Source organism: Pithys albifrons, chromosome 4 (assembly GCF_047495875.1).
Source record: "Pithys albifrons albifrons isolate INPA30051 chromosome 4, PitAlb_v1, whole genome shotgun sequence".
Lineage (NCBI taxonomy): Eukaryota > Metazoa > Chordata > Aves > Passeriformes > Thamnophilidae > Pithys > Pithys albifrons.
In genome coordinates this window covers 18,273,496-18,300,809 of record NC_092461.1, presented here as the reverse complement: position 1 = coordinate 18,300,809, position 27,314 = coordinate 18,273,496, and the positions used below count along the sequence as shown (strand labels likewise).

Genomic DNA, 27,314 nt, shown 5'->3' with positions numbered 1-27,314 from the left:
CAGAAGGGAAAGGCACCACAGTTGCCAATTGTACTCATGAAAAATCTTTTGCTATGATTTCACTCTCATTCCTGTGAAGCTATTTATTTATTTATTTTAGCAATTCTTCCCTCTTACGAATGCCATCTCAGCCCTATTCCTATGGGAGAGGGAAATTTGCAGAAAAGCCATGGTAATTGTCAGAGAAATAGGAAATGAAGTAACAACGAAAGGTTTAAATATATTGTGTTATGGAGGTAGTTATGGACCCAGAATTAAATTAGGGTGGAGATCTGGCATTCAAGAAGCTTAATGTTCAAGGATAAATAACATCAGTAATTAAAAACCTCAGTTTGAGAACTGCGAAAGTTGCCTGATGGTGCTCCAGGACCCTTCAAATATTCACTTAGCTACATGCCCTCTTATGAAAAGGATGAAATGCAGACACTTAAAACAACCAAACTCCTTCTTTAATTGAACCAAACTCATACGGACTAACTGCCCTAACTTTATAATTCCTACCTAATGTGAAAATATCTGTCCTATGGAAAGCTTTGGTATAATATCAAACATGACAATCTGAATGTAGCAGAAGTATACGCAAGTAAACACTGTCATTAAAATTTTTAAATTCAGACATTTACTTCTGCTTTGGTACTAGTCTATATACATGAGCTTTTTTGAATCACTTCCAGCAGCCACTGCTAACTGTCAATGAAAAAGTAATACTACACTATTGCGGAATGTAGCTTAAGCTTTTAACATACAGGACTTGCACTGCAGGGAACTTTGATAATGCAAACATTTATTTCTCATCTTATGAAAATGTGATGGCAACAAATGGAGACGTTCGGAAAGACGTCATCAAGCAAACATATTCTTGCCATAATATTTCTAACTTTCAGTTAGATTATGGGGACTTGGCAATGGGAATGAGGTGTTTTGTGCAACATTTGCAGAATTGTCAGTTATTACAGAAAATATTTCTTCAGTCTTTGAGAGATCTTGTTTACTTGGTGCTCTCTATAATTTCAGAATACTTTGAAGTAGTGAACTATAATGACACTTAAAGGAATCATACTGTCAAAATTATGCTTTTATCTGATAGCTTCCAGGACTTCTCATGATTCCTATGAGGTCAATGTAAAGCCAGGGGGAACATTATACATGTAAATACATCCTAATAAGTTTTTCAGAACACAGCAATTTAAAAAAAAACACCTTTCACTTATAAGATGAAATTAGAGATCATAATGATTTTTCAGTGTAGAAAAAAATTAATGTGAGAAAATACCAAAAATATATTTCATTTAATACCATCTGGCACTATAAAAAGAATGACTAGATAAAATTATCAGTGGATTTTTGCATCATAAAAGTTTTGCAACACTTCTTAATGTTTTTTGTAATAGTGATGAAGGATCTATTAGAACTTAAGACTTTCCATATCCTGACCCCAAAATTAATTTTTTTTCCCACAAAACTTTACAATCATCATTGGCTTATAAATTTATTCATGTCTTTTAACCATACAAGACCATTACTTTGAAAAATCAGTTGAAGTTATGTATTTCATTATTTATCTTAAAGCCAGACATTCTACAGTAGAAAGTTTAAAGAAAACTTACTTTGGTGATTCTTGTTCAGATGACCTGTTAAAAACAACACAAACTCAACATTAAATGACCATAAGTTAAATCTTCAGGAAAACAAGAACTAAACTTCAATAAAAACAAACAAACAAAAGCCTCCACAAAAGCCAAAAGGTGTGCTCCTAATAAATTAAAGAATACTTAATCCTATACTGAAAGTCTGAATCAGATAACTATGGTATTTATGGAACAGCCAATAAATACCCACGGGCAGCTCTAAGCACTCACATCTGCTTTTGGCCCAAGCCCAACTACAGGCAACACACATCTGCTACCACAATTCAAACTATGTAGGAGTTTACAGAGGCAATTATGTAGCCAGACACACTATTTCATTTTAGAAAGTTTTAGATGTAGATCATGATGATTACAGACATCACTGACTGTATTTTGTAAAAAGTCAAAACATGGAAAGATATTTATATGTTTAGGTAACCAGAAACAAGGAGGAGAGGTGGCTTCCATAAGCATGACATTTCTAATGCTTGTTCTTATGATGTGAGAGCAGAGGAAATGTTGGAAGAGAACTGACACAAAGCATAACAAAATAGGTCGTTACACCAATGAGGACAATCAGTTATGTTCATCAGAAATCATCTGAAACAGTCAGCTAAATGATGCATCAATTAAAACAACAGCTCTAATATTAAGACAAAGTTTATAGTAAAGGTTACTAAAAGCATGCTTTCAAAGCAAAGTAAGATTAAGGCAGATGGGATAGCTTTACAAATTCAATTAAGCAGGGACCAAAAATCCTGGAATGGTGTAAGTTCATACTGGAAAATCCTAACACGAAGTAGTTCAGTTTGAATGTAGAATTGATGAATTGCCAAGTAATAAAAGGCAATTCAGAGTATACAGCTAAATTTTCAACTATTGTTCTTTAAAACATCCTCAATACCAAGAATTATGTACTATGTTTCATCAAAACTACAGTTAAAATAGCAACAGTATCAGTCTAGCTAAGTTTCCTTATATGCGATTTGACAAAAAAAAGAAATTCTTCCTTGAGGTAGAGATGGTGAAAGCTGATCCCCCCGAGAGTTTGTGCAGGTTTGGGTTCTGTGTGCTTTGACTATTTTTTAAACATTTAACTTCTTTCTTTTTTATTGCAGTTATACCCGCCTTCTGATTTCACTGACACCCACCCCCATTTTCCCACAAATACCTCTGGTTCTCTTTGCCTACAATTCCCAGAGAACTTTTACCCTCCAAGTGTCAGCAGATGCTATGGGAATGTGTACTCACTTGCTGCCTGACCAGCCCACATCTAAAAGGGACAACCACTGAACTTGTGCTGTAATTGCTCAGTGAGAGGAGAATGTCAGATTAAGGGCTGGGTTTTTTTCCCCTGCCTAATCACTGACTTTCACTAATCTTGTAGAAAACTTTGCATCTTGGAAAACTCAGCTCCTACATCACATTTGATGGCATTCTCCAAGTGTTCTCAAGTGGGAACAGAGGCAGACAGGCAGTGCAATGACATAAGCCTTCTTTCCTTAGGAAGTCAGGCTAAAAATAAAGAAACGTATTTATTTTCGTTCAAGATAATTAATTTCCTTGTGAGGCAAAGAACAATGAAACTGTACATCTTTTCTACATTTTTTCACAGTGGAGTTACAGTTCTATGACCAAATTCTGTGCAGAATTAGAGTTGCCATAAGTTAACCCTTTAAAGAGCCTTCATCAAAAATTTACGTGCATAAAACTGTGATGCAAATCAATGGCATGTCCCAGTTTTAAGATATTACCTCCCCTTTTTCTTTCCAATAGAAAGAGAAAATTTGAGAAAGAAAAAAAAATTGGTCTTCCATTCATATACCATGTATACATATATAAGTGTATAAAGTTACGGTAAATTTTTTATTATCTCAGTAATAGCTTTGGAAACTTAAATGGGAGCTATAAATTCTTAGTACAATTTGCTGAAGATTTATCTGTTAAATTACAACACTTTAATTTAAACATATTAGCTCTAAAAGAGTTACTGAAAATTCTGTAACATTTTGAACTGGGAAGAAACATGACCAAATATTTGACTGAGAAAGTGACCAAATTCAACTTCTAGAAGAATTCATCACAGACAACGCAGATGTGTCTTCCTAAAGTCCTAAGTAGGTTAGCATGCTAGAGCTGCAGAATTCTGCACCACAACAGAGTTAAATAATATTTCCAGCATTTAATTACTCACCAATATGATAAAATACCTTAAACATGAGTAGTTAGATGGTATTTTCTGGCTACACAGTATTACACATTTTACTAACCTATCTTCCTCATTTCACAACACATGACAAGGACTGCATCCTAAGTCAATGAAAGATAACACTCACCAGACCAGCCATTCAACTTTTTCATCCAGGAAGAGAGCCCTTCCTTGCAAGGAGATTAAGCTTTCCATTGGTGTAGCTAACAAGTAAACACTTCAAAATTGCAGGTAATTTCTCCTCGTTGCTTCACAATATATCTAAAATGATGTCATTTCAACCTTGCACTCAGCATGGATTGCTCTGTTGATACTAAAATCTTTGCGCTGAAAAGTCTAACTCTCTTCTTCAGCCACAAGGATAGAAACTAAAGGTCTCAAGGGGAGAGCCCTCCTCCCCATTTTGATGTGACCTACCCGGGAATTCTGCTATTCTGAGAACTGAGGATGATAAACTACAGCAGAATAAAACCCCGAGAGAAAAGGGACAACTGAAACAATAGCACTGTAGCAAAACTCCCCCTTTACAAACAACTGAAGGAAACATCTGTAGGTTTTGCCCTTGTGCTGTTCTTGAAGTTCTTAAAGCTTCTTTTATTCTAACACCTGAAGGGCTGCAGAGAATGAGTGTGCCAGCACTTCAATTATCACTTCTTTTCTGAGGACTCACCATTTAACCTGGGATTATTATTCATAAGCAAAATAAGTGGAAGATATATTCAACAACATCTTTCTGCTGCCTTTTAGTAAAGGTTATACACAGAATATTCAGCATTTCTGTGAACAGAATGACTATGTAAGAAGGTGACATAAGTTCTTTGTGCTGCATACTTAAGAGAACCATTACAGAAAAACTTGAGGAGTTCATAGCATAAACAAGTTCTTCAGTGATTTTCTAGAAAAAAAGAAATGATCAATGTATATGTTTAAGAACTAAGGATAAATAACAGTTTAAAATGTGGAGTATTTTAAAATTTTTGCAGTTTTCTACCAAGAAAGCAGCTACTAGGACATGGGTGGAAAAATCTGAAGAGTACTTTTATCAGCAGTAAAGCTTTAAAAGTTTTGCTCACAAAGGAAATTGTACTTTAGTTAAAATAATGATGTGTTCCCATAGTACATTCAGCAAAGCTCACTACATAGCTACAGTTTATTGTCTGTCAAAATGGTAAGCTAAAAGAATTGAACAAATGCAGCATCCGTTCAGGAAATCTATTTTCAGTGCAATACCTTCACCAGATGATGCATCACACTCACACAAGGAGCGTATGTGCACTTCCAGAAATTCATAGCACAGTGCAAATGAATTTCCTTTTTGTATACTAGTTCAACATTTCATTTCCTTCCCCTCCCACTCTGGACTGTATACATTATGCCAACTATATCACTAGCAAAAGATATTTTACAATATAAGTTAAAAGACGCTTATAGCTTTGCAAGCATTTAAGAGAAAACTTTATGAAATATGTTCTATTTATAACAAGTAGAGTGTATATTGTAGACTAAATATAATTTAGGTTGGAAGAGATCCTGAGAAGTCACTTAAACTCTTGTTCGAAGAACAGTCATCAAAGTTACATGAGGGTCTTCGGGTTCTTATGTTGTATTTGGAGGTTCTACCAGGATGGAAACACCTCTACCTTTCTATTGATGTGTACAAGGGCTTAAATAATCTCAGTGTGATTCTCTCCCCCGCCCTCCATTGTCTTTTGAGCATTTCCCTAGCTATAACTTGCATCCAAAGCCTCACAGAAGAGTTGGCTCTATATTCTTGATAACCCTCTTTTGGCAGAGTAAGGCAACAATGCAACCCACTGCTCCTTGACTATCCTAGCCTTCAGGTTCTCTTCATGCATCTCACGCTCACACCTGTGAATACTCACTAGATTTATCTCACCAATCTCTCTTAATATATGATCTATAATGTCCCACCTGTCCAGAATTTTTCCTTGCTGATTGTTTCTATACCTTATCACTTAGAAATGTGTTTTACGTAATGTTCTTTCTGGTAAATCAGAAAATTTCACAGCTAATCTTAGGCCACTGAATCTACTCTAAAATAAAGTACCAAAACACTTGCTCCTGTGCAATCTACTGTTTCAAACCAAACATGTGTTTTGCTTATTTAATTACAGAGTGAACAGGAGAAACTGAATACAGTTCAAGTAGCAAGATCCTCCACACAGCTTTGCCAGGTTACTTTTTCAAGACCATAAGCCAGTTATTTTTTTCCTTTTGCACCTTGAATACTGGGGTAAGTTTCCTCAGAGTGGCTAGCATAGGGCTGTGTTTTGGATTTGTGCTGAACATAGGACTGATGATACAGAGATGTTTTTACTATTGCTGAGCAGTCTTCATACAGGGCCAAGGCCTTTTCTGCTTTTCATATTGCCACACTGGCAGCATGGGAGGCTGGGAGGACACACAGGCAAGACAGGTGACCCAAACTGACCAAAGGGGTCTTCCAGACCATATGGCATCATGCTCAGTATATAAAGTGTGGGAACAAAGGAAGGAGGTATGTTTGGAGTGATGGTGTGTGTCTTCCAAAGTCACCATTACACGTGATGGGGCCTCTCTCTCCTGGTAATGGCTGAACACATGCCTTAGGGTTGCTTTGCTTGTGTGCATGGCTTTTGCTTCCCCCACTAAACTGTCTTTACCTCAACCCAGGAGACTTCAGCTTTTAATGATTGCGATTCTCTCCCTGATTCCATCGGTAGGGGAATGAGAGAGAGTGGCTGTATGGTGCTTGGTTGCTAGCAGGAATTAAATCATTATAATTTATATATTCTTACTAAAAATACCCTTCCCATTCAGAAAAGTGTGTTTGAAAACAAGAAAAAAGACATTAAGAGCACAACATTAACACTCCAAATTATTTAACCTTTGGTATAAAAAAATACATTTTAAAAAGCACAAGCCATTAAACCTCAACTTATAAGGTCAAAAACAAGTTCTTTGCCTCATATGAAGGAGAACCAGGTCCCACAGAGGTAATATGAATGAGATTATCCTGGACTACCAAAACCCCTGTTTGTTTCAGTAATTCTTTGCATGTAACACCTTCTTGCCTGAAAGAAATCCTAGCTTACTTTAATCAGACACATTCAGTTAGGGGGCAAGTGTGGATGTTCGCAACAACACGTGGTCTTCTCACAAAGCCAGATTAAAACCTTAAATCCACAAATGGGAGAGTGGAGTACACTCTTGCCCTTTCATACTGAACGGAGGAAAACCATGCAGCTTCCCACAGTGGGTTCTTGAAGGTCAAGAGCATTAAGCAACATGATGCTTTTTTTGTTTTCATTTGTCATTCCTTCACTTCCATTTCTCATTGCGCGAAGGATGAACATCTGTATCAAACCTCAGGCACCAGAAGATGCTTGAGGAAAAGGAAAGGAAGAATGGGAGCACAGAAAAATTAAAGTTTCAAAGTTCCTTAAATACTACTTGTTTATATGTCTTTATGTTTTCCAGGCAGATCCCGGTATTTTAAGTTCATCAACTGTTTAAAAAGTGTATTATTGAAACATTTAAATATAGAGATTTTTAATTTACAACAAATCCTTTAATGTAAGGAAACAAGCAAAATCATTTTAGTAATTTAAATTTTCACTTATTTACTTGAGGCCAAGCTAGTTTCTTTCAAGTTTTGGTTTTTGTTTTGTTTTGGTTTTTTTCTGGTCTTCTAACTGTTCATCTATGAGGAATCCTACACACGAACTACTGGGTATGACAAGCATGAAGTTACATTATTTTTGTTTTTTAAGCTATCCATAGCAAGAACCAGATGTTGCACTGGGGATAGACAGTGCAGTCTTTCAAGACAAAATCTAACACTTGATAAAAGATCAAGCATATTAGAACACATGGTTCCAAAACATGACCTGCCTACTGCACCAATTAAAGACAACTTAGATTTGAAGATTACCACTTAAATCAAAAATATTTTGGAATTACCTAACCTGGTATCAAAACAAGGTCACATACTTCTATATGACAACCTCATTTAAATGACACAGGAGCATAGAGATCACAGTAATGTCAGAGAAAGGCAACTCAGTAAGGATGATTTGTTCCTCTACATCTGTCTTTCCTTATTACAAATTTGGAAACTGTAGTGGTACCTTTATCAAGACGGACTGCAACAGTGGTAATCTTCAGCCACTACACAAGGCCAAAAAAAGGAAGAATTGCGATCCTAAAGAATTCCCTGCACAAGTCCATTAGCCTGCCTTTAAAAATAATCAGCTGTGGCTTAAACCTGTTACACTGAAAGAAAAACATTTTTCTACAAGGAAACATCTTCCAGGAGCTTTATTCAGGCTACCTATCAAGACAGCAGAGGGTCAGGATGGGTTGATGCCAGGTAGTCTGCTGGAATGACCCAGCTTCAAAAACACCTCCCCAGATTAAAGCAGCTTTTCCACAGACCTAACTTTAGAAATATTAAAACCTCATAATATAACTTACTTTCTATGTTAAAGAAAAGCCAACTGTGTTCATGATTCTTCCCTAATGCATATCTCCATGGTTAAGGATAGCTGAAGATTTGTAATCTCACAGAAAAAAGCACAGTTTTCTACATCACTTAAAATAAGAAATCTAAAACCCCAGTAGCAGCAGTGCTTCAATGAAGAAAATGCAAATCTCTCAAAGAAAACATCTTCAGGGAAGCTGAAGTCAAGACTACAGAAAGCAGATTTTAACTGAAAAACTTATCAAGCTAGTGCACTTGATAATTACTATGTTTTATCTCAGTGCTACTCTTGAAATAATTTTAAAAACAAAATAATAATAGTACCATGTGCATATGCATCTAGGTATGGTATAAATAGTGATAAAGCGAGCGCAACACACAGTCAGAACATAGACTGGATTATCTGTTCTGAACTGGTGAGGCACAGCCATAACAAAGTTGCCTGACAGAGAAAGCAATGTATGAGACTTTGAAAGGCTAAGTGTGGGCTCCATGTCGGTGTCAGTGCTAATTTTTCAGTGGCAGTAGCAGTCAGCTGAGATGCACTGAGGCAGGCAACACCGAGGAAGAACTGACAGGAAATGCTTTCTCCACAAAGGCTGAGGAGCCCTGGAGTAAACAAAAGTCCTCTTGAAGTCCTCCTCAGCATTGTCTTTTCTGACAGGTGTTATCAGCTGTGACTTGAGATAGTTGGCGTAGACAGGCAAACCTATTCATGTCCTGTGAATAAAGTTCTATATGATATATGTTAATTTGGAATTATAGCAATTTTTTGAGTATACTACAGATGTAATAGACAGCTCCAATCTTTTCTGAAGACACTAATCAGAGAGAAAAATTGCTCCTTTTCACTATGTCTGAGCCTCAACTTGTTCTTGAATGTGAAAATAGCTTAGATAATTTGGGTAGCAGAAGCAGCCTGGCTACAAGTAACACAATGCTCACAAGCTTATCCTGTCTTTCTGTAGTTCACCTGTGCACAAGGTTTGCTCTATTTTCCAGTTTTCTTTTCTTCAGTCACAGCCTGTAATATACACCTCAAATTACAGTTAGAAAGCAGAACATTCACACAAAGTACATTAAAAAACTCACAATAGTAATAATATAATAAATAATAAACCAGATATTCTAGACCCTCACCTCCAGCATGTTCATTTACAGTATTTAACAGCAAATGTAGTTCTAGATGTTGACATGTTGATACAATACAATATGTTTAAAGAAATTGAAGAAGAAATATTGACAACTATGTTTTATGCTCTCTAAAATAAGAACAATTTGTTTTCTAAGTTGTGTACGGTTTTATAGAAAGAAGACAGAACTTGACTGATTTCTATAAGTGAGCAAACAGTAAAGAAGAAAACTGATTATTAAGGAAATAAATATACTTGGGTTATTGGCAAGAGAGAAAAAAGGTGTATAGGGAAATCAATGCAGGTGTATGTTCTTTGCCAGCAGTGGTGGCTTCTACATTTCAGATACCCACCAAGGTTCTGAATGTGCCTTGCTAGGATCAGGTAGGCAGCAAGTCTTGTTACATGAGTTTTATCTATGGTTTACCTTAAAAAGCACTACCACAACAGATTGGTTTCAATGAAGGTCTATCTGAGATCATTTGTTTTGGCCAAAAGGTGAAAAAAGTTAAAAACTATCCACCACTTCTGAAATGCAGCTGGAAAACAAGCGAAGAGCTAACAGCAGCTTTCACAGTCTTGAGCTTCAGAAATAGTAAATGAAATTGATGTATTCTTTAGGGAAATCAAGCTGTTGTATGATTATTATTATTAAGATTTGAGGTCCCAGACATAACCATAGTGATTAAATATCAGCATTTACAGTTGTTTGCTAGCAGCCCTCAAAAAATGCTTCAGATCATTTTTTCATTACAAAGTTATTTGGTAGTTATAATCAACATTAACTAACACCTTTATTAACAGTCTTAGACAATGGGCTATGCAGTACAAACCAGCTCTCTCAAGACAATGTCTATTAGCAGAGCTATGAGAACATACTCTTGACTCTCCTTTAATGAAAAAGAAATACTGAAATTACAAATCTCAGGTTTTTTTCCAAAGCATGTTTCCATTATGTCAATTCAAATCTAGCATGAAGATTAGCATGGAAAAAATGGGTAAGTTGACCTTACAAAATTTATCAGTACACTGGAAAGTGTTTTGTAGTTAATACCTAAATGTTCCCAATGTGTGGCAAAACCTCAGAGCCAGTGTCCATATTTAATACTGAAGATGTGCAAGGTAAACTTTTTTTTAGCTGATAGGGTATGATTCCCTCTATCAATAAAGCATTCAGAAAAGAAAAATTTTACTGCAGAAGCATACTCATTTTTAATTTACATCTTTCAATGAGGGGAGTGAAGCAAGTAATAACTACTGTAAGAATGCAAAAGGAAAAAAAAACTGGAATGTGGACTAACAAACTGGTGAAAACTTCAGTGTAGAGACACCCCCCCCCCCCTTTTTTTTTTACTTTGTATGGTTACTTTGTATTTTAACTCAGTTGTTATAAAGGAAATTCTTAGTGACTATTTTACTTCACAAAAGACTAACACTCAATACAACAAAGATCATTCATTCCATGCATTACATTTTTCTTCCAAAACACAACTTGAAATTAAATTCATCAGATTTATGCAAGCATTTTTTTCATTTACCTTCAGAGTATCAAATATTATAATCATAGCCAGGAAACCAGGAATGTGTTTGGGATAAGATGCACAGAAAATTTCGTTCATATGTGGTAGTAACAGTAAAAATCTCCCCAGTGAGTGATATTACTCAGATACAGCACAGTCATTTAGGGCTCATAAACTAAATGAATATGTTATTTTCAAATTTAAAACATCCTATTTCACTGTCTGAGAAAGAGCATAAAGGTAGGCTTTTCCACTTCCTTCTCAGTAGATATAGGATAACTGAAACAGGAAGGAATGGAAAAAGCTACATGGGAAGAAAAGAAAAAGGCAAAGAAAAGAAAAGGATGCAACTATGTACTAACTAGTAGGACACAATCTGCCAGTCACAGAACACAGAATGACAACTTAGTTTTCTGTCTACAGTTTCTACCCTCATCATCTCTTTTTATGTCTGTCTGTCAGCATTTTTACTCAGAAAATATTTCTTATAGTGTATCATCAGCAAACTTTAAAACACAGGAAAGACATGGTTTCCTGCCTATGACTATTCACAACATCTAGAGGCATCATTTATGTATTATCATGGCTACTAGTGCTGTCAGTACTAATAAATAGTATTAAGGTTCATCTATCTTCTCAACAGAAAAATAGAAAACCAATTTAAAACACCACAGTGACAAAGTCCAAATATTCATACCACATGTCAACTTCCCCCTTTTTTCATAGAAAACTCTGTTGTAATGCAGTAACAAAATTATTATAGAATGTAAAGCGAACATTTTAAATCCAGAATTTAAAGGCACCGTTAGTAGCTGCATACTGTCACAGAGGCAGGTGAGTCCTATCAGCTTCCATTAAGACACTGCTTCTCAAAATACACCTTGTTTTAAAGTTACTAGACATCACTAGAAACCATTTTCATTTTGTAATGCTACAAAGAAACTTACATTTTAATACATAGAATTCTCCCCAGATCAAAGTTGTAAAGTAGCTGTTTTCTTTTTGGGACTGAACAATGAATGACTTTTTACATTATTTCTGAAGTTAATGCTGTGATAATCTGAAGATAGTTATTAAGAAATGAGGGAAACCACATAAAATGTAATACATGAGCAAACAAATAATCAGAGTTCACAAAGAAAGGTGCTTCAAGTCATGAAAGCAAATTCAGCAGTAGCCTAGTAGAAGAGAACAAAGTTGGTCCTCAAGGAATACAGCCAAAATAACTCAATGCAAAAAGCAGAGACTGACTTTAGACAAGCCATCGACAGTTCCTCTGAGGAAGAAAAAGATGAATGACCACTAGCATTATTATGTTCTTGTGTTTACTCATATGCAATACCTCTTTCAACTGACAACGCTCAGCTAATGATGTGGAATGCAAGTAAATCCTTAAAAGATTTCAGTCTTTCCCCTCCAAAAAAGAAGAGTTTGTGATGGATAGGAAAAGATTGCAAAAGCCACTAGCTAACAGAACATTACAGATATGAACAGGCATGCCTTCATAGCTTCTCTAATTTTACTAAGAACTCAACTACTTAGTATTGTTTAGGGATGAAGAGTTGGTTTGTTTTTAACTTATTTGTTATCATGGCATTTGCAATATAGTAATTGGTCAAAATAAAGCTTATGCAAACCTATTTTAATATTACAACTGATGGTGATTGTTTTACTCTAAGCTCTTTGGTTTTTTGTTGAATGCTTTTAGAAAAATCAAAATAGGCAATGGATTATTGAAGAAATCCTTACCTCCTCTGTGGACTGCGGTTCTGAGAGAGCTCCGAATCACTGTCCTTTGATGTTGGAGAGCCCTTATATGTATAAAAAACATCCTCCGTTTCAGTAATATAACTAATCTCGTTTGTAAGGTTATCTACAGATGAGTGCCGTGGTTTCCGGACTTCATGACGTAGCCTTGGACTCCGCCTTAAAAATACAGAATACAAACACAAGTAGGAAGACCAGAATTTTTCACAAAACTTTACAGATGTAAAATTTCTAACCTATTGTAGTTATGACCTGAATCTTCATGACAGGCCATAAAGTGTCACTTTAAATAATCAATTTTCATGCATTTTTATGGTATAATAGACAATCATATACTATGTTCAGTCATGGAACTGGTTAGGTGTTTTCCCCCGTAAAATACAATCTATGTTGCTAAAGTTCTAATCATAGGACAATTCAGACTGGAAGGGACTTGTGAGTGTCATCTAGTTCAATCTGCTCAAAGCAGAGTCAACTAAAGGCAGAAGAGGCTGCTTAAGGCTTAATCCAGTGATATCTCAAAAAATCTGAAAGATGGAGACCACACAGCTTGCCCAAACAGTGGACTTCTTTGCTGTCAGGGCACACCAAATAGCTCGTGTACCACTTCTATCTACGAAGATTACTATGTCCTTTTCCAGAGAGTTGCACTGCAGACAATACATTGTACTGGGTTCTTCCTTCCCAGAATTCTGCCCTTTTCTCCACTGAATTTCAAACATTTCCTATTGGCCCATATCTCCAGACTGTCAAGGTCCCTTTGGAGAGCAGTCCTGCCCCCAGGCTTATTGATTTATTCCCCCTTGTCTGGTGCAATCCGCAAACTTTATGACAAAGCACGTTATTGCTTCCTCCAGGTGATAAAGATGCTAAGCGGGACAGGTTCTAAGATAGACCCCTAGAGTCATCTACTTGTTATTGTCCTCCAGGTACAGTGTGACCTATTAACAACTCCCCTCTGAGTCCAGTCATCCAACCATTTAAAGGTTTTTTTTAAACCACCCTTTTGTCCACTCATGCAGAACATAATTCTTAACTTGGGTATAAGATTTTATCGGACAGTATTAAAAGCCTTGTTAAAGTTGAGGTGACAGCCGCTCTTCCGTCATCATAGATATTCTCAGAATAATGATGTCTAAATATATATGTACACACTACATGCTTATTTTGCTAGAATACACACAATCAGAAATGGTAGGGTATGGGAAAGGCTGAAAATGGAGTTACCAATTAGGGGTTACAGGAGGTGATCGAGAAGGAAGGCTTTTGGTCTCTAGGTGCTCTACAGATAAGGACCGTCTCATAGATGGGTTCCAAACCATCCCACCTATCACTTTTCTGCAGTACTGGTTGTTTACAGACCTGAAAAGAAATAAAACAATTGAACATGAATTGTTCTGCATAGGTAACTTAAATAAAATGTGCTTATGAAAGTCAATTTTATAATTCATATGTTATAAAGAACACTTACCCCTCCTTACTTATGCATTTACATTCTCAAGAGACATTTGCTGTTCTCAAGAGACATTTGCTGTCCTTCACTTGTGGCAATAAAACTGATTGTTAATCCCTACTCCACTGCTAATCACGAGCATGGGTAAAAATAACTTTTTCTAAAAATTATTTTTAAACCAATTGTGTTCAAGAAGATGGAGGGGAAAACAGGAAATTCAGTATGCCCTACTGGCAGCACTGAACTGAGTGCCTGACAAAAAACACAGTTCGACTACAGGTAAAATATTCCAGTGGTTCCCTGTTAATACTTGTAAAGGGATAACAATTCATCAAGAGCTTCACTGCACACAGGACAACTTTACCCATCTACTTGGTGCCTTATCAAGTTAGCACTACACCAGGCAACACTCTATTTCCAAAGGAATCCACATTTGAGTGATGTGATCCTTAAGATTTTTATATACTTGTAGATTTTAATATAGCTGTATAGTTTCTCACACTTAAGGTAGCAATTACTAAATCCCTTTCTCATGGTTTGTGCTACATTCCTGAATTTCTGTTTAATGGTCTTTTCAAGGAAAGAGATTTTAGCAAGGATATCTTGTTTGGGACACATGCATCTGGACTGGAATAATAAGATATCTTATAGTCAAAACAAAATAGAGAGCCCCAAACCCTTGGAAGGGCTCCAGTGGAGAAGTTCTGAGGGTGGTACGAAAGGGCAAATGGTATTCAGGTTGGATGTATCCACTAGATATGGTAATTAGAATTCTCACAATTTTATAGCTTTAACTATGCTGGGGTGTACACCTATGGACTCTGTGCACCTGAAAGCATTCATTAAAGAAGTGCTCTCTACTTTATCTATATTAATATTGTTTGGAAAGGGGGTTTTCCCTCCATTTTGGGCAACATTAGGAATAAGCCATTACAGAAAGATCTGACATAAAAATAAGATCTCTGGGTCTGGACTGCTTCTTGGGACAAGAATTTGACAATAAAAGAGTTGCATCAGAACCTGAAGTTCAGCTAGGAAAGCAATAAAAATATCTTACTAGTGAAATTATACAGAATAAAGACAGTTTTTAAGCAGACTGAAACTGAGATAACCTTTTATACAGCATTCCACAAGACCAGAGAGATAAGCTGCTCATCCTTTAAGGCCATAGACCTAGGATTTCTCACAGAAAAGAAGTAATTAATGAGTTACAGAGAAACCACCTTTGGCTCAGGAAGTCCTGAGAAGTATGTAATGAGCAGCTGGGATAGCAGAGGATGTGAGGACTTTGCTACAGAGCTGAAGTCACAATTTTACATAGCATTAAAGAAAAAACAGTTGTTTATGCCATGGATATTACTCATGCTAATATCAAACCTTCAGCAGGCTTTGCACAGTACTGCTTTTTGTTTATATAAGTAAAAGGCAACTCAAACCTTTTATTTCACATACTGAAGCATTTCACATATCAAGGCCTTCATCTTCCAAATGTGCTTTTAAAGCTTCTCTCAGTATAAAAAACACAGAGAGAGAACTTAATATGAAATATCTACATATCAAAATCAGCTACCCATGAATGTTTTTTGCCTTAGTAAACAAAGTCCATGAACTCAGGAGAAGCTTTTGCCTGTATTAGTCATTTTCTTTTTCTAAGTCTTTTAAATACCAGTGACAGGGCACTAACTACTCCGGTCTTCTACAGAAACAAAGAGTTCTTTCAAAGAAGGCTTACATTGTTGGAGCAGAGAGGGAGGTTAGAAAAAGAGGATGCATTATGAAAAATGAATTTTGAAGAATTCCTCTTAATCAGCTTTTCTTTTTACAAGTGGTTGCTTATGCATTTTCCAATGCAGTTGACTTTTGAAGTGCAACATAACTCATGTGATGGAAACCAGAACCCCTAAACCCTAACTCTAATCCCAAACCTCTAACCCTAACCATGGAATCACTTATAGAGTATGTCCCCTAGTTATTTCAGTTAAGGCACATAAGATAAATAATCTGAACTTCAAGTAGCTGCCCTTCAGATGACAAATATCAGGGTATTTCTCAGCACACATCTGTGAGGCTGCCAAAGCCTTTCTGGAATGGGCTGTAATATCTTGAAGTGACAGCTCCCTTCTCCCATCTGTTACTGAGGATATCCTTGGTGAAAAAATTAGATACATTTTTAGCTTTCAGCAAGGAATGAGAATGTGCCTGGGAGAGGTTATTCAGCATTCAATTCAGAGGCATTGGATGAACTTACCTCTTGAAATCTGGGAGATGTGATTCAGTCTGCTCCTAGAATAAGGCTTTCAGGTGATTTAGACAACTCAGAAGCCCAATTTAAAGGGTATTCCACTAGTACGTTAAGCTAAGAGACTCTAGAAGGGCACAGAGATGTGCAAATAAGAAATTGTATGCATGTATTGCAAGAGTTCAACTGTTTGAACTGATGCAATAAGTGCTAGACTATCTGCCTCACGTAAGTGTAGAAGAACAAAGTACAAGAAAGACACAAACTCCATAGGAAAACTTACGATACTTAAGATGGTGAAACCTCAATGTAGCCACCTTTAAAGCTGACAGAAGTTGCATGAAAAGAATTATTGAACACAAGTCAATCTGAAAACCTCCTGGGTGCATGATGTGGTTGATGTGGGTTTTGTGTGCTTGTTTGGTTTTGTGGTTTTGTTTGTATGTTTGTGTTTGTTTCATTTATCCAATGCAAAAATTTGATCCCTTTCGTAAGGGAGAATGCAGAATATTGGTTTTGGTTGTGTAACCTCCACAAGGGCTAAGAGCCATCCTTTAAAAGGAACATGGAAACTCATTCTAAAATCACAAACAAATACGAAAGTAAAAATTTTCAATATGTGACATATGACTTCAGAAGTTACTTGTTCACCCCTTTTCTTAAATCTTTTGAGAAAATACTTTGCTGAGTGACAGTGACCAAGTTCATAAGAAATACTCAAAGCCTTTCAAAATTACTGTTGCTTCTTATGTACTTTAACAGTCTTTCATAGCGATGGTTGCTGAGTCACTCCTCTCTCATGTACATCCTAAATTTCATGCTTGTTGCTGGTATAAATAAGGTCAAAGAATGCATTAGTACAGAGGATATCATTAAATTGATGGAAGACATTGCAAAGTCTGATTCTCGCCCTAGAGATTCCTTAAGAGTAAGTAAGCAATTCAGCAGAGACAGTGCCTTGGAGCATGAAATGACTTGAAAAGAATTCTTTCTTAGTAACTCAGATCAGTGAGAACTATCTTGCATGCTACAGGTGTTGCTGCCTCTAATCAGGTAGGTCTGAAGGACCACCTTACAAGTTTCATTTTCACCTTAAAAGGACATGTTTCCAGCCTCAACCAATTGGAGTCAGACCTCCGTACCTGGGGAGGGGTCACTTAAGGTGATATATACCTGTATGTTTTGAATAAACTTTGGACTTGCTTGAACATCATATTGGTGTGTGCGGTCTCACTAGAGCCTGGTCTGCAACATACAGGCTATTAAGAAACTGTAACAGCAAAGTTTCAAAAATAAAGATTGGAATTATGCTAAACTGGTACCCTTTGAAACTCATACTGTTTTCTTTCTTAACTCTACAAAGGCAGTGCAATGCCTGAGTGTGTATATGTATATGGGAACATTGGGATTTTGAATCTTTTTGCAAATTTGAGAGAAATAAAGGACTCCAGGACCTGAAAACCCTATAAACTTTGAGAGTCATCTCCTCAACACCTCTGCTATAGGAAGAATAAATTCATATCACCCCATAAAGGAGCTAATTCTAAAAGTATGGCTCTGTAAAATGATAGAAATTAGAATACTGTCCATACAACTACTTCCTTTTTATTATCTAGAAACCAGACCATCTAGCTATGATCTCGTACTAGGTGAAAACATAGAATTCCACTCCAGAAGGCAACATTTTATCAGACTTTCTATAGTTGGGACAGCCCAGTCCAACAAGCAATACCAGTCTACTCAGCATTAATTTCTCCAGTATCTAGTCATGACACTATGAAATGCCAGAGAGTCACCAAAGTCTGAAAGAATATTTGAAGTATGATATCATTCAAAAGTTGAAGTTTATCAAAACAAAAAGGAGAGAATCAATCTGACAAATTAAATGTAAAGTTAAATTGTTAAGGGACCACACTGCAAAAATCCCCCACACAAGCATGCACTACCCAAAACCAAAACTAAAGCAATAAAATAAATACTTTTCCAAAAATCATAAGAACAAGCAGGTTTCTAGACAGTCTACAGAGAATACAGATGATCAAAGAACCCTCTGGAATCTAACATTCAGATAAGATAATGCCACAAGACTTTCTTTTTCATTCACTATTCATATGAAAGATTTTTGACATGTTCCATTACAGAATGTTTTTGAGGGTGGGGTGGGTGGGGACTGGATATGGATGACAATGAAGACACAGGACATGGCATACTTGTAGCTAAATTGCTGATAAGTGAAACAACAGAACAAATCGACGTAATTTGCAGAATTCACCGTGACTGATACTTATCAAAGAAGTCTAGAAGCCTCTAAGATAAAAGAGCAGAACTACTTCCACAAAATGTCCCACTTTAAAAAGCACACAAAATGGCAATAAAAAAGATCAATTGCAAACAAAATGGAGAAGGACATTACAATGTCAAGTGACTAGACAATAAACTTGCATCTTAACTTTAATGAAGACAGGGCCCAGTTCGTGCATATGGGAAGGAATAATCCCAGCTTCATCACTAAACCTGAGGTAACATTATGAAACTACCAGCTCCATGACTAGAAGAACCTAACAAGACAAATAAAGAATTTGAAGGGTCCCAGACGGGGTATCTTGAATACCTGAACAGAGCAAAATTTTTCATCTTTATGTCAGTAATAAGTGGTTGGTATGATGCACTCCAAAAATTGCCCTAATATATTAAACAGAACGTGCACATGACACTAAGGGCTAAACATTTCAAAACAAATCTGTTCTGCAAATTCTCTTACTGAATCATTAGCTACATGACATTATACTTTCTAGTGTTTTTATACCACAAACTGAACCAGCAAGTTCCAATAAATACAATATATATGAACACCTTATTAGGAAATAATATCAATTATAAAAAAAGTTCTATTGTAATGATACCATGTTGCAGAAACTGAAACCACAGCCACATAACTTGTCAGATGGTTCACATACAGACTGGGACAGAGTGATGGCCAGAACTGAACTCTGCTACTCCAGCTTGAGGTACGTCTGACACAAATCCTCCCAGTCTCATTACGGAGCAAAACATGCTTTCACACAACACTTACTTTGCTGGATTTCTAGAACCCAGGGTCCAATAATGTGATAATATCTTTTTTTCATGAGGTAGTGACTTCTTTGCCTGAAAAAATGTGTGATGGTCTACACAAGATTTCCAAAGATTTTTGCATGCTCTGTAATTTAACATGTTGAAGGCAACAATATGCTCTCTGGATTCATTCTGTAACAGAAGGAAATACCATGTTTCAATATATACAAGCATATGAAATAGTAAATATGCTTATAAAACAACAACAAAATTATTTTAAGCTTAAACAGGAAAAATTCATTTAGGAAAACAAACAAACCAAAAATTAACATGTAGTAGATTTTGCAGTAAACTGCAAAATATGGACTTTAAAAGTTCATGAAATATACAAGTCCACAGCAGAAAAGATTTTGTATTTATGGATGCCATCTTAAACTACTAAATATATTTTCAGGTTTCCAGTCAGATCTTGATCTCCTAAGACAAACAAAATTCTTTAAAACATTCCATTAAGGGTGCATTGCAAAAAGGAAAAGACCTCCTGTCCCAGTTAGAGCAGCCAGGACCAGCTTATTACTGTGTGGGTGTAACCAAAATTGTGTATTCTACACCCTCTAGCTCATTTCTAACAAACAGTTAATAATGGGTCATTTGTAACAGCTGCCCAGGGCACATCTGACCCCTCAGGCTACCAATGACTCAGGTGTGATAACTCCCCTCTGGGGAGGCATGAGCACCTTCACACCCAGTCTGAGGGGTCATGTCTGCTAATGGGACATCAAGGAGTCCACAAATATCCCATGACTCACAGAGTTAAATCATGTACTGTGAAAATCCTGGCCCTGGGGGAGGTACTGGGCATTCCCATCTGAACCTGAGCATAAATAATCTTGAGTTTGGGGACTTCTGGCACCACTCATTGGATCCAGAAGAGGACCAGAAACTCAACAGGACTGTGTGTGCTGCTCTTGACCACACTGTGACCATCATCCGCACTAACAGGTTTTCCTTTCCTTTTACTTTGGGCTCAGGGGGACCACATGGTGCTCAGCACAGGGGCTAATGAACACCATTCTGTTTGTGCTCCAGGGTGCTGTGTTATACTTCCGGTTTTTTTGTGGGTTAAACGAATTTATCTTTGTATCATTGCTTTTATTGAAATATTTTTGTTAAATTATAACTCTGACTTACAATCTCTTTTGAGTTGGGTTCATTTCTCCTGCTAGTTTACCTTTAAACCAGCACACTTCCCATTCTTTGAATTCTAATTCTTCTCATAACATATCAGATCAATAATGTTCTTTCAAGCACCATAATATGCAAAAAGTAGTCTTTTCGAAGAAGTCTTTTAGAAGAAACTGAAGATGTTAACAGTGATCCATTTTAGGGAAAAGAAAGTAGCTGCAATAGGACTGGAGCTGCTGGTTCAAATCAAAACCTGCTTCTTAGATGATAACACAAGGCCACAATGAGTGGGATCAGAAGGGAGCAAAATATTAAACTTGTGTGTCTTGGTGCAAACTCTTACAAGTAACTTCAGTGCCAAAGTGCCAGTGAAACACAGGAGTAACGCGACTGTGCCACCCAAATTTACGCACATGATTTTTGTATAAGATATATCTTTGGTAAGTTAATCCAGTTATTTATGCAAAGAAAGTGGAATGAGAGCAAAGCAAAGAGGAGAAATAAAGATAACATGAGATCCAAGTCAGTTGCTATCACAGCTCAGCACTTCAGTGAAAAAAAACCCCAAGTTTTCATCACTTATCTTTTTGCAGCTGCTTTAAATGATGACTGATTTTGACATCACAACATATAATTAAGTAACTGATCACAGCAACAATCCTGTTGGGAAGTAACTACAGACCATTTTTACTGGAATACTCAGTCTGTTTTTCTCGTGTTCTTTTTATTTCGAGGCAACATTTTACAAATACCATGTATTAGAGATCAATCCCACATTTTGCAAATCACTTCACATCTAGCTCAGAGAATCTATGACTTCAATCACTCTTTTACAAAAACAATTAAAATTTCATGAGAAAGAGAAAAAAAAATTTGTCTATTTTACAGAAGCACTGACAAACATTTAACTGATTGAAATCCTCTAGGAATGTTTTCTCCATATCTATTAAAACATCTATAAAATATTTTAAGATGTAGGGTTTATTATTTAAGTCTCTTGCATACTGCAAGCAATTAATCTTTTTTCAGTTGCATCTGAGTAGCTTATATATAATAAAGTGGGCAAGCAGACTGAAATCTTAAGTAAGAATTTCTTGAAATATAAAAAGCATACATCACTTAAAGATTTAACAGCAAATGGAATTTCTGACACAGTCCCTGTTGATTGAATACCACTTGAAGAGTTTTACTACTCTGGGAGACAAAAAAAAGTGAAGTGCATAGATATTTTTGTTGGCCTGAAGCACTAGCCTTCCAATCAGCACAAAAACTATTCTGTCCAAACATTTCAATTAGACTGAAAAGTCATAGTGTAAAGATAAGAAATGAAGTACAACCAATATTCTGTTTTTAAGATTAGGTTTGAAAGTAGTAACAAATTTTGCTCATTTACAAGTGTGTTTTTGCCAGTTGTTGTCACAGAAACTTCTTAGCAGCCTAGGAAAAATATTTTCCGAAGTTGAAGAATAATTTATTCTGTTTTTATGTTAACATAATCTTTTATTAACAAAACAATCTGCCTCACTAACAGGCCACAATTGCAAGTGATGCTGTTGAATCTGTGTAGTGTTTTAATGATGAATAGAATTCTAGCGAGATCCAAGGATTTAATGCCAATCTTATTTCCCAACTCAATTTCCAAACAATGGCATATTAATAATCAAGAAATAAGGATTAGAGAAATTTGTGGCCATTAAGGCAAAGAGAACAATTCTCTATAGCTAAAGTGAGTGCCTTGCTAGTTGAGCACATGAAAGAACTTTGCATCAGTTTTATGCCTATCCCATTTACAGAAAATCTGAAAATATCTATAGCATAGAAAGCAAAGATTATTACAAAATGCAGAAAATTAAGTAATTTTTAAGCATTAGATAAGCACATTGAAAACAAAATTTCATTTCTGAAAGGTTAAAAATGTTGTCTGTAAGGAGCATAGTTCCTATTCCTAGACTAAATCTTGCACCCTTCATTAAGTCTACGTGTCATGAGCTTTTATAGCATCAGACACTCAGTCTTGTCAGTCTTGCTTCCCAATCCTCATGTAGCTCTTCAGTAGAAACTGAATACTGCATACTCCTAATGAAGGAGCTGATCAATGCTCTGAAGCAGTGGGAGGGTAAAAAAGGTGAGTAGCAGGGAAAGAGTGAGGTAAAGTAAGCTGAGTTTTCAGAAAAAGCATGTAAGGAAAGAAAAATGGAATAAAAGAAATAAGGAGAATAAATCAATGAAACATGGCATAGCCCAGAGGACTGCAAATTCAGTGCCTCTGAGAACTTCCTGCAGGTTTTGTAAAGAATCTACACATGACATACAAAATGTAAGAGAAGTGCTACAGCACTATCATCATCTTTAGTCAAAACTTGTCTATGAATATACAGTATCTGCTCTTTTCCCCACATTCTTTCATTTTCCTTACTTTTGGCCTCATTTACTTATTTCCTCCTGTATTTGCAAGCAAGAAACTGATCAATTCAAAGACTCACACCAACCTAGTCATCTGCCTGCAAAACAACCCCAAGTGACCCACTGTTTTGGCAAAACTCCCCAGGACTCCACTCGCACTGCACTGCACCAGCAAGCTTTTGCAAGCACTATCACTGGAGTACTGCAGACGTGCTGCCCTACATTTCAGGCAAAGGGGGCTCACAAGGATGGATACATCCCTAGATTTAGTAGCACACCTGGCCTGCTTTTTCATATGTACTGAGAGAGCATAAAAAGGTCATGCAGCTGGCCTTCTTTTTCTTACAGTTCTGTAGCTCTTTAGGCATAATACTGTGTGGTGTGTATTACTGTACTCTCTGCATGTTATGAAACAAAGAACTATGATCACTTAAGAGGAGATAGGTTAAAAGAATCAAGAGCCTTGTACTTTCATCATTTATCAAATGTTTAATTGAACAAATTAAGATTGCTTCTTTTTTCAAAAGTGACACAGGCCTCCAGAAAGAAAAATTCAGTTTTTGAAAGCAGTCAAGTCTTTATGTAATGAACATATCTTTTTTATACTAAGTACAGAGATTTTTCTATATTGACACTTTATTCTTCAATATTCCAAAACCACTGTAAGAATTAAAGAATGGTTTGGGTTAGAAGGGACCCTAAAGATCATCCAGTTCCAACCACTAGTTTTATTAACTATCTTCACATATTTTACCAGCTTCTAAAGCCCTCCATGTTAGACACAGCAGTTGTTTAGTAGATACACTGCACTGAGTAACTCTACAGAGCAGGAAGAGTGACAAAGGCAAAAGCAGCAGATTCTGGCAAGAAGTGGGAAATATTCTAGTTCAATAAATATTGGAGAAAGTATGGAAACCTGCATTTACCCCAAGACTCCAAGGGAGAGGAAGCCTTCATAGCCTGAAAGTGGAAGGATTCAGTGTTGGAAGGGAAACAAAAAATGGGAAACAGAGAGGATAAGAGGACCAGAATAGTAAGACCAAGTTAACAAAGCAGAATTTCAGAGGCAAGTTACACAACAGAGCCTTTGGAACAGCAGTTTGTTTCTTACATTTAAGGCAAAAATATGGAATATGATCACTTGATCAGAACAAAATTAGATGACTACTCACATGTTTTTGCCGTTGTTGTATAAAAAACTTTTTCCTTTTAAAGGAAATTTTTAATATGTTCACCCTAAAAGAAAGAAACAGACCATGAAATATTGAACAATGTTTAGAGGGATAAAACAATGAAAAATAATACTGCGTACAGTGAGCCTAAAAGATTATAGCTGTTAAATATTCAATGAATAATATGCAGCCATCTCCTGTGTTGAGTGGCAAATAGATATCCTCATTTACTCTTTAAATAGTTCACAGCAGTTCTCTCCCACCAAATCTATTCTTGCAGCAAAAGCTTGATGACAATCTTTACTAAGCTGCACAAATGTTAAATGTGTCAAGTTTTGTATAGCTTTAGAGTCATATGACATCTGTGACTAAAGGAACAAAATTTAAGACCCTTTTGACATGACAAGATTGGTCATACAACTGAAACTCCCCATAGGCTTCATAGAATTGCTTTCATAATCTGAAAAATTTCAGGTACTTTTGTTAATAACTAAACATATCATGTATATAAAACCATAATTATAGAAGGATTAAAACTGTAAGAATGGGTATTAATATATTTTTCACTTCATTAGTATTGCCATATAAATAGTGACAATTTCAGAACTGAACACCTCTTTTCTATATATACACAGTATGAATACGTATTTTCTAAGGTAAAGATTACAATTGGAATTGGTGCTGAAGCAATTTTCATTTTAATTACAAGCTTACCAGTTTTGCTAAATTAAACAAATTTCTACCTACCCACACACCTTCCTACAGCAAAACAAGATTTGTCTGAAATACCTAATTTTCCTCTGCAATAGTTCCACTTCAGTAGCTGAAAGCCTAAATTTTTCAGAAAAAAAGAAATCTCTCCTCTGTGGTCAGCTGGAATCATATGGATGCCTTAAGGAAAGCTATTTAAGGTTTGATCAAATCATATTTGCCTGGAAAAAAAAATCTTGAGAGGGTTTTGGAAGTTTGCTGCTAAAATTCTCAGAATATGCTCATCAACTGATGTTTCATAGGACATTAGATATCATCAGGTATGAACTATGTTAAAAGTCATCTCAGTTCTTACACAGTTTTTGTATGACTGTGATTTGGTGGGGTAATGGCATAAAATTAATTCCCTGCTGCCCATGGGAGATGCACCTGAGTTATAGAGCAACATCCTTTCTGGATACAGGAGAGTGTATTTGCCAGTTACTAACAGGTAATGCAATGAACAATCCTCTCTCCTTCACAAGAGGTGGAAAACTGAGTGTGTGCCAATGTCAGAAAATGCTTTTCTCCATCAATTACGGAACCACAGACAAATAAGAATTTCATTAACAGGCAAACTGGTGTGCAAATTAATGAAAAGTTGTAATCATACCCATCTCTCCTGTTAGGCCAACTCTTGAAATATTTCTGTTATTTGACTTGCTACCTCAAATAACAACAAACTGTGTCGCTCATCTAAAAGTTCCAGATTCTCAACAACCTGATAAGTCATATAAATTATAAAGAAATCCTTCCTTGATTCTACTGCTAACCCTCCTGAACTAGTACCACTCAAGCTTTGTGCTTCTGGTTCTTTCTTACCACATTTCTTAGATTAAACAAACAAGCTTTTCAAGTCATTCTTTGTGTGCACAGTTGCTGTCATGATCTGCTCTTACCCTAACATAGAGCCAGCAGAAATGCAGGACACAGAAAAGTAACCTTGCCGAACCTAAGCAAAAACCCTTCCACCCAAGAACAAAAAGGAGCCAGCATCCCAAAATACTAAAAGTCTCTCAATCCTTCTGCTCTATCCCCTGCTATTTATAAAAAAAAAACAAAAAAAAACAAAACCAAGAAAACCTCACCAAAACCAACACACACAAAACCCCAAACAAACAAAAAATAAACATCAAAAAGCCCCATGATTCACTGCATGACCATATAGTCACTTCAAGCCAAATCAGAGCTTTAATTCTCTTTGACACTCCTTTAAGTAAAGCGCCCCTCTTAATTCCTTTCATTCTTCTTAAAGTACAACTCAATCTATTTAGTTCGGGGACAAAGAATGCTTGCTAATAAGGCAGTTTTATTTAACTAACTAAAAATCATTCGCGATGTTATGACTATAAACTGAGTCAATGTTCATATCTAGGGAAATCCAAAAAATCTAAGAAAGACAACAAAAAGATCCAAGAGATAAAGGTATCGAAGGATTTAGATTTAACAAGTGCTTGAAGATACCACAACCAAAAATGACCTGAATAGAATGCAGTTACTGTTACTCTAACTGGTGGCTCAGCTGCCCTTCAATCTCACCAAGAATCTGTCCAGTGACCAGGCAACATTCACAAATCATTAAATTTCATGGTCTACTTATAAAACGCCCTATCATTGTAGCATATTAAAAATGATACATCTTTTGGGTCCCATCTTCCTGTCATTCACATCAAAATAGATCTGTCACTCAGTGGGTCATGGAATTGCTAATTTCGATTAAACTGGCAGTCCCTGTCCTAGCACTTAGTACTAAGAGTTGGTACTTGTGACTTGAAGCAAAAAAATGTTTCTTTACCTGTAAGTCCACACTTTGCCATTGACAGGTTCAGCAGGAAAGGTTCTATCAAATTTGCTACGCAAGATAGTTGAGTTGGTTTTCAATTTTAACTAGCAATGTTGTGTGTACTCCTCTAGCAGTTTCTCTGAAGTTTTCAAAGCAATGAAACTGCATACACAGAACAGTATTTAATAAATAACCTTAACTGCTGCTGATGTAGAATGTTTGTATGTTTTTGCTATTAATATTTTACCTGCAAAATCCATTTGGAAATTACCACAGAACAGTTAAGAACCCCTAAGAATAATGTTCCAGAGCATATAAAATACTGTGTTAAATCTGGAGTTATTTTTTTACATCTAACTTGACTTGCATTGCCTCTGACTGATCAGTCAGCTCCTCATGTAGGTTGCTTTGATTGAAAATCCTCCTTTTGCCAAATCAGAATTCTCACTGCCTCTGTTCCTGAAACTTTTTGTCCCCTTTGACTACTACCATATGGCATAGTTGCATTGTTGTCATCCATTATGCTGCAGAGTAT

At 36.2% G+C, this 27,314-nt stretch overlaps 1 protein-coding gene across 5 annotated transcripts in view; it reads right to left on the bottom strand.

Annotated features, from left to right (window-relative positions):
- The window catches only part of PTPN3 (protein tyrosine phosphatase non-receptor type 3), a 171,593-nt gene that overhangs the window by 34,683 nt on the left and 109,596 nt on the right, over positions 1-27,314 (bottom strand). For all 5 annotated transcript variants that reach the window (XM_071553582.1, XM_071553584.1, XM_071553586.1 and 2 more), the window contains 5 exons: positions 24,247-24,310; positions 19,506-19,678; positions 13,968-14,102; positions 12,723-12,899; positions 1,608-1,631 (listed from right to left, as the gene is read on the bottom strand). In XM_071553582.1, the coding sequence (XP_071409683.1) occupies positions 1,608-1,631; positions 12,723-12,899; positions 13,968-14,102; positions 19,506-19,678; positions 24,247-24,310 (573 nt within the window). The remainder of the gene's footprint in view (positions 1-1,607; positions 1,632-12,722; positions 12,900-13,967; positions 14,103-19,505; positions 19,679-24,246; positions 24,311-27,314) is intronic.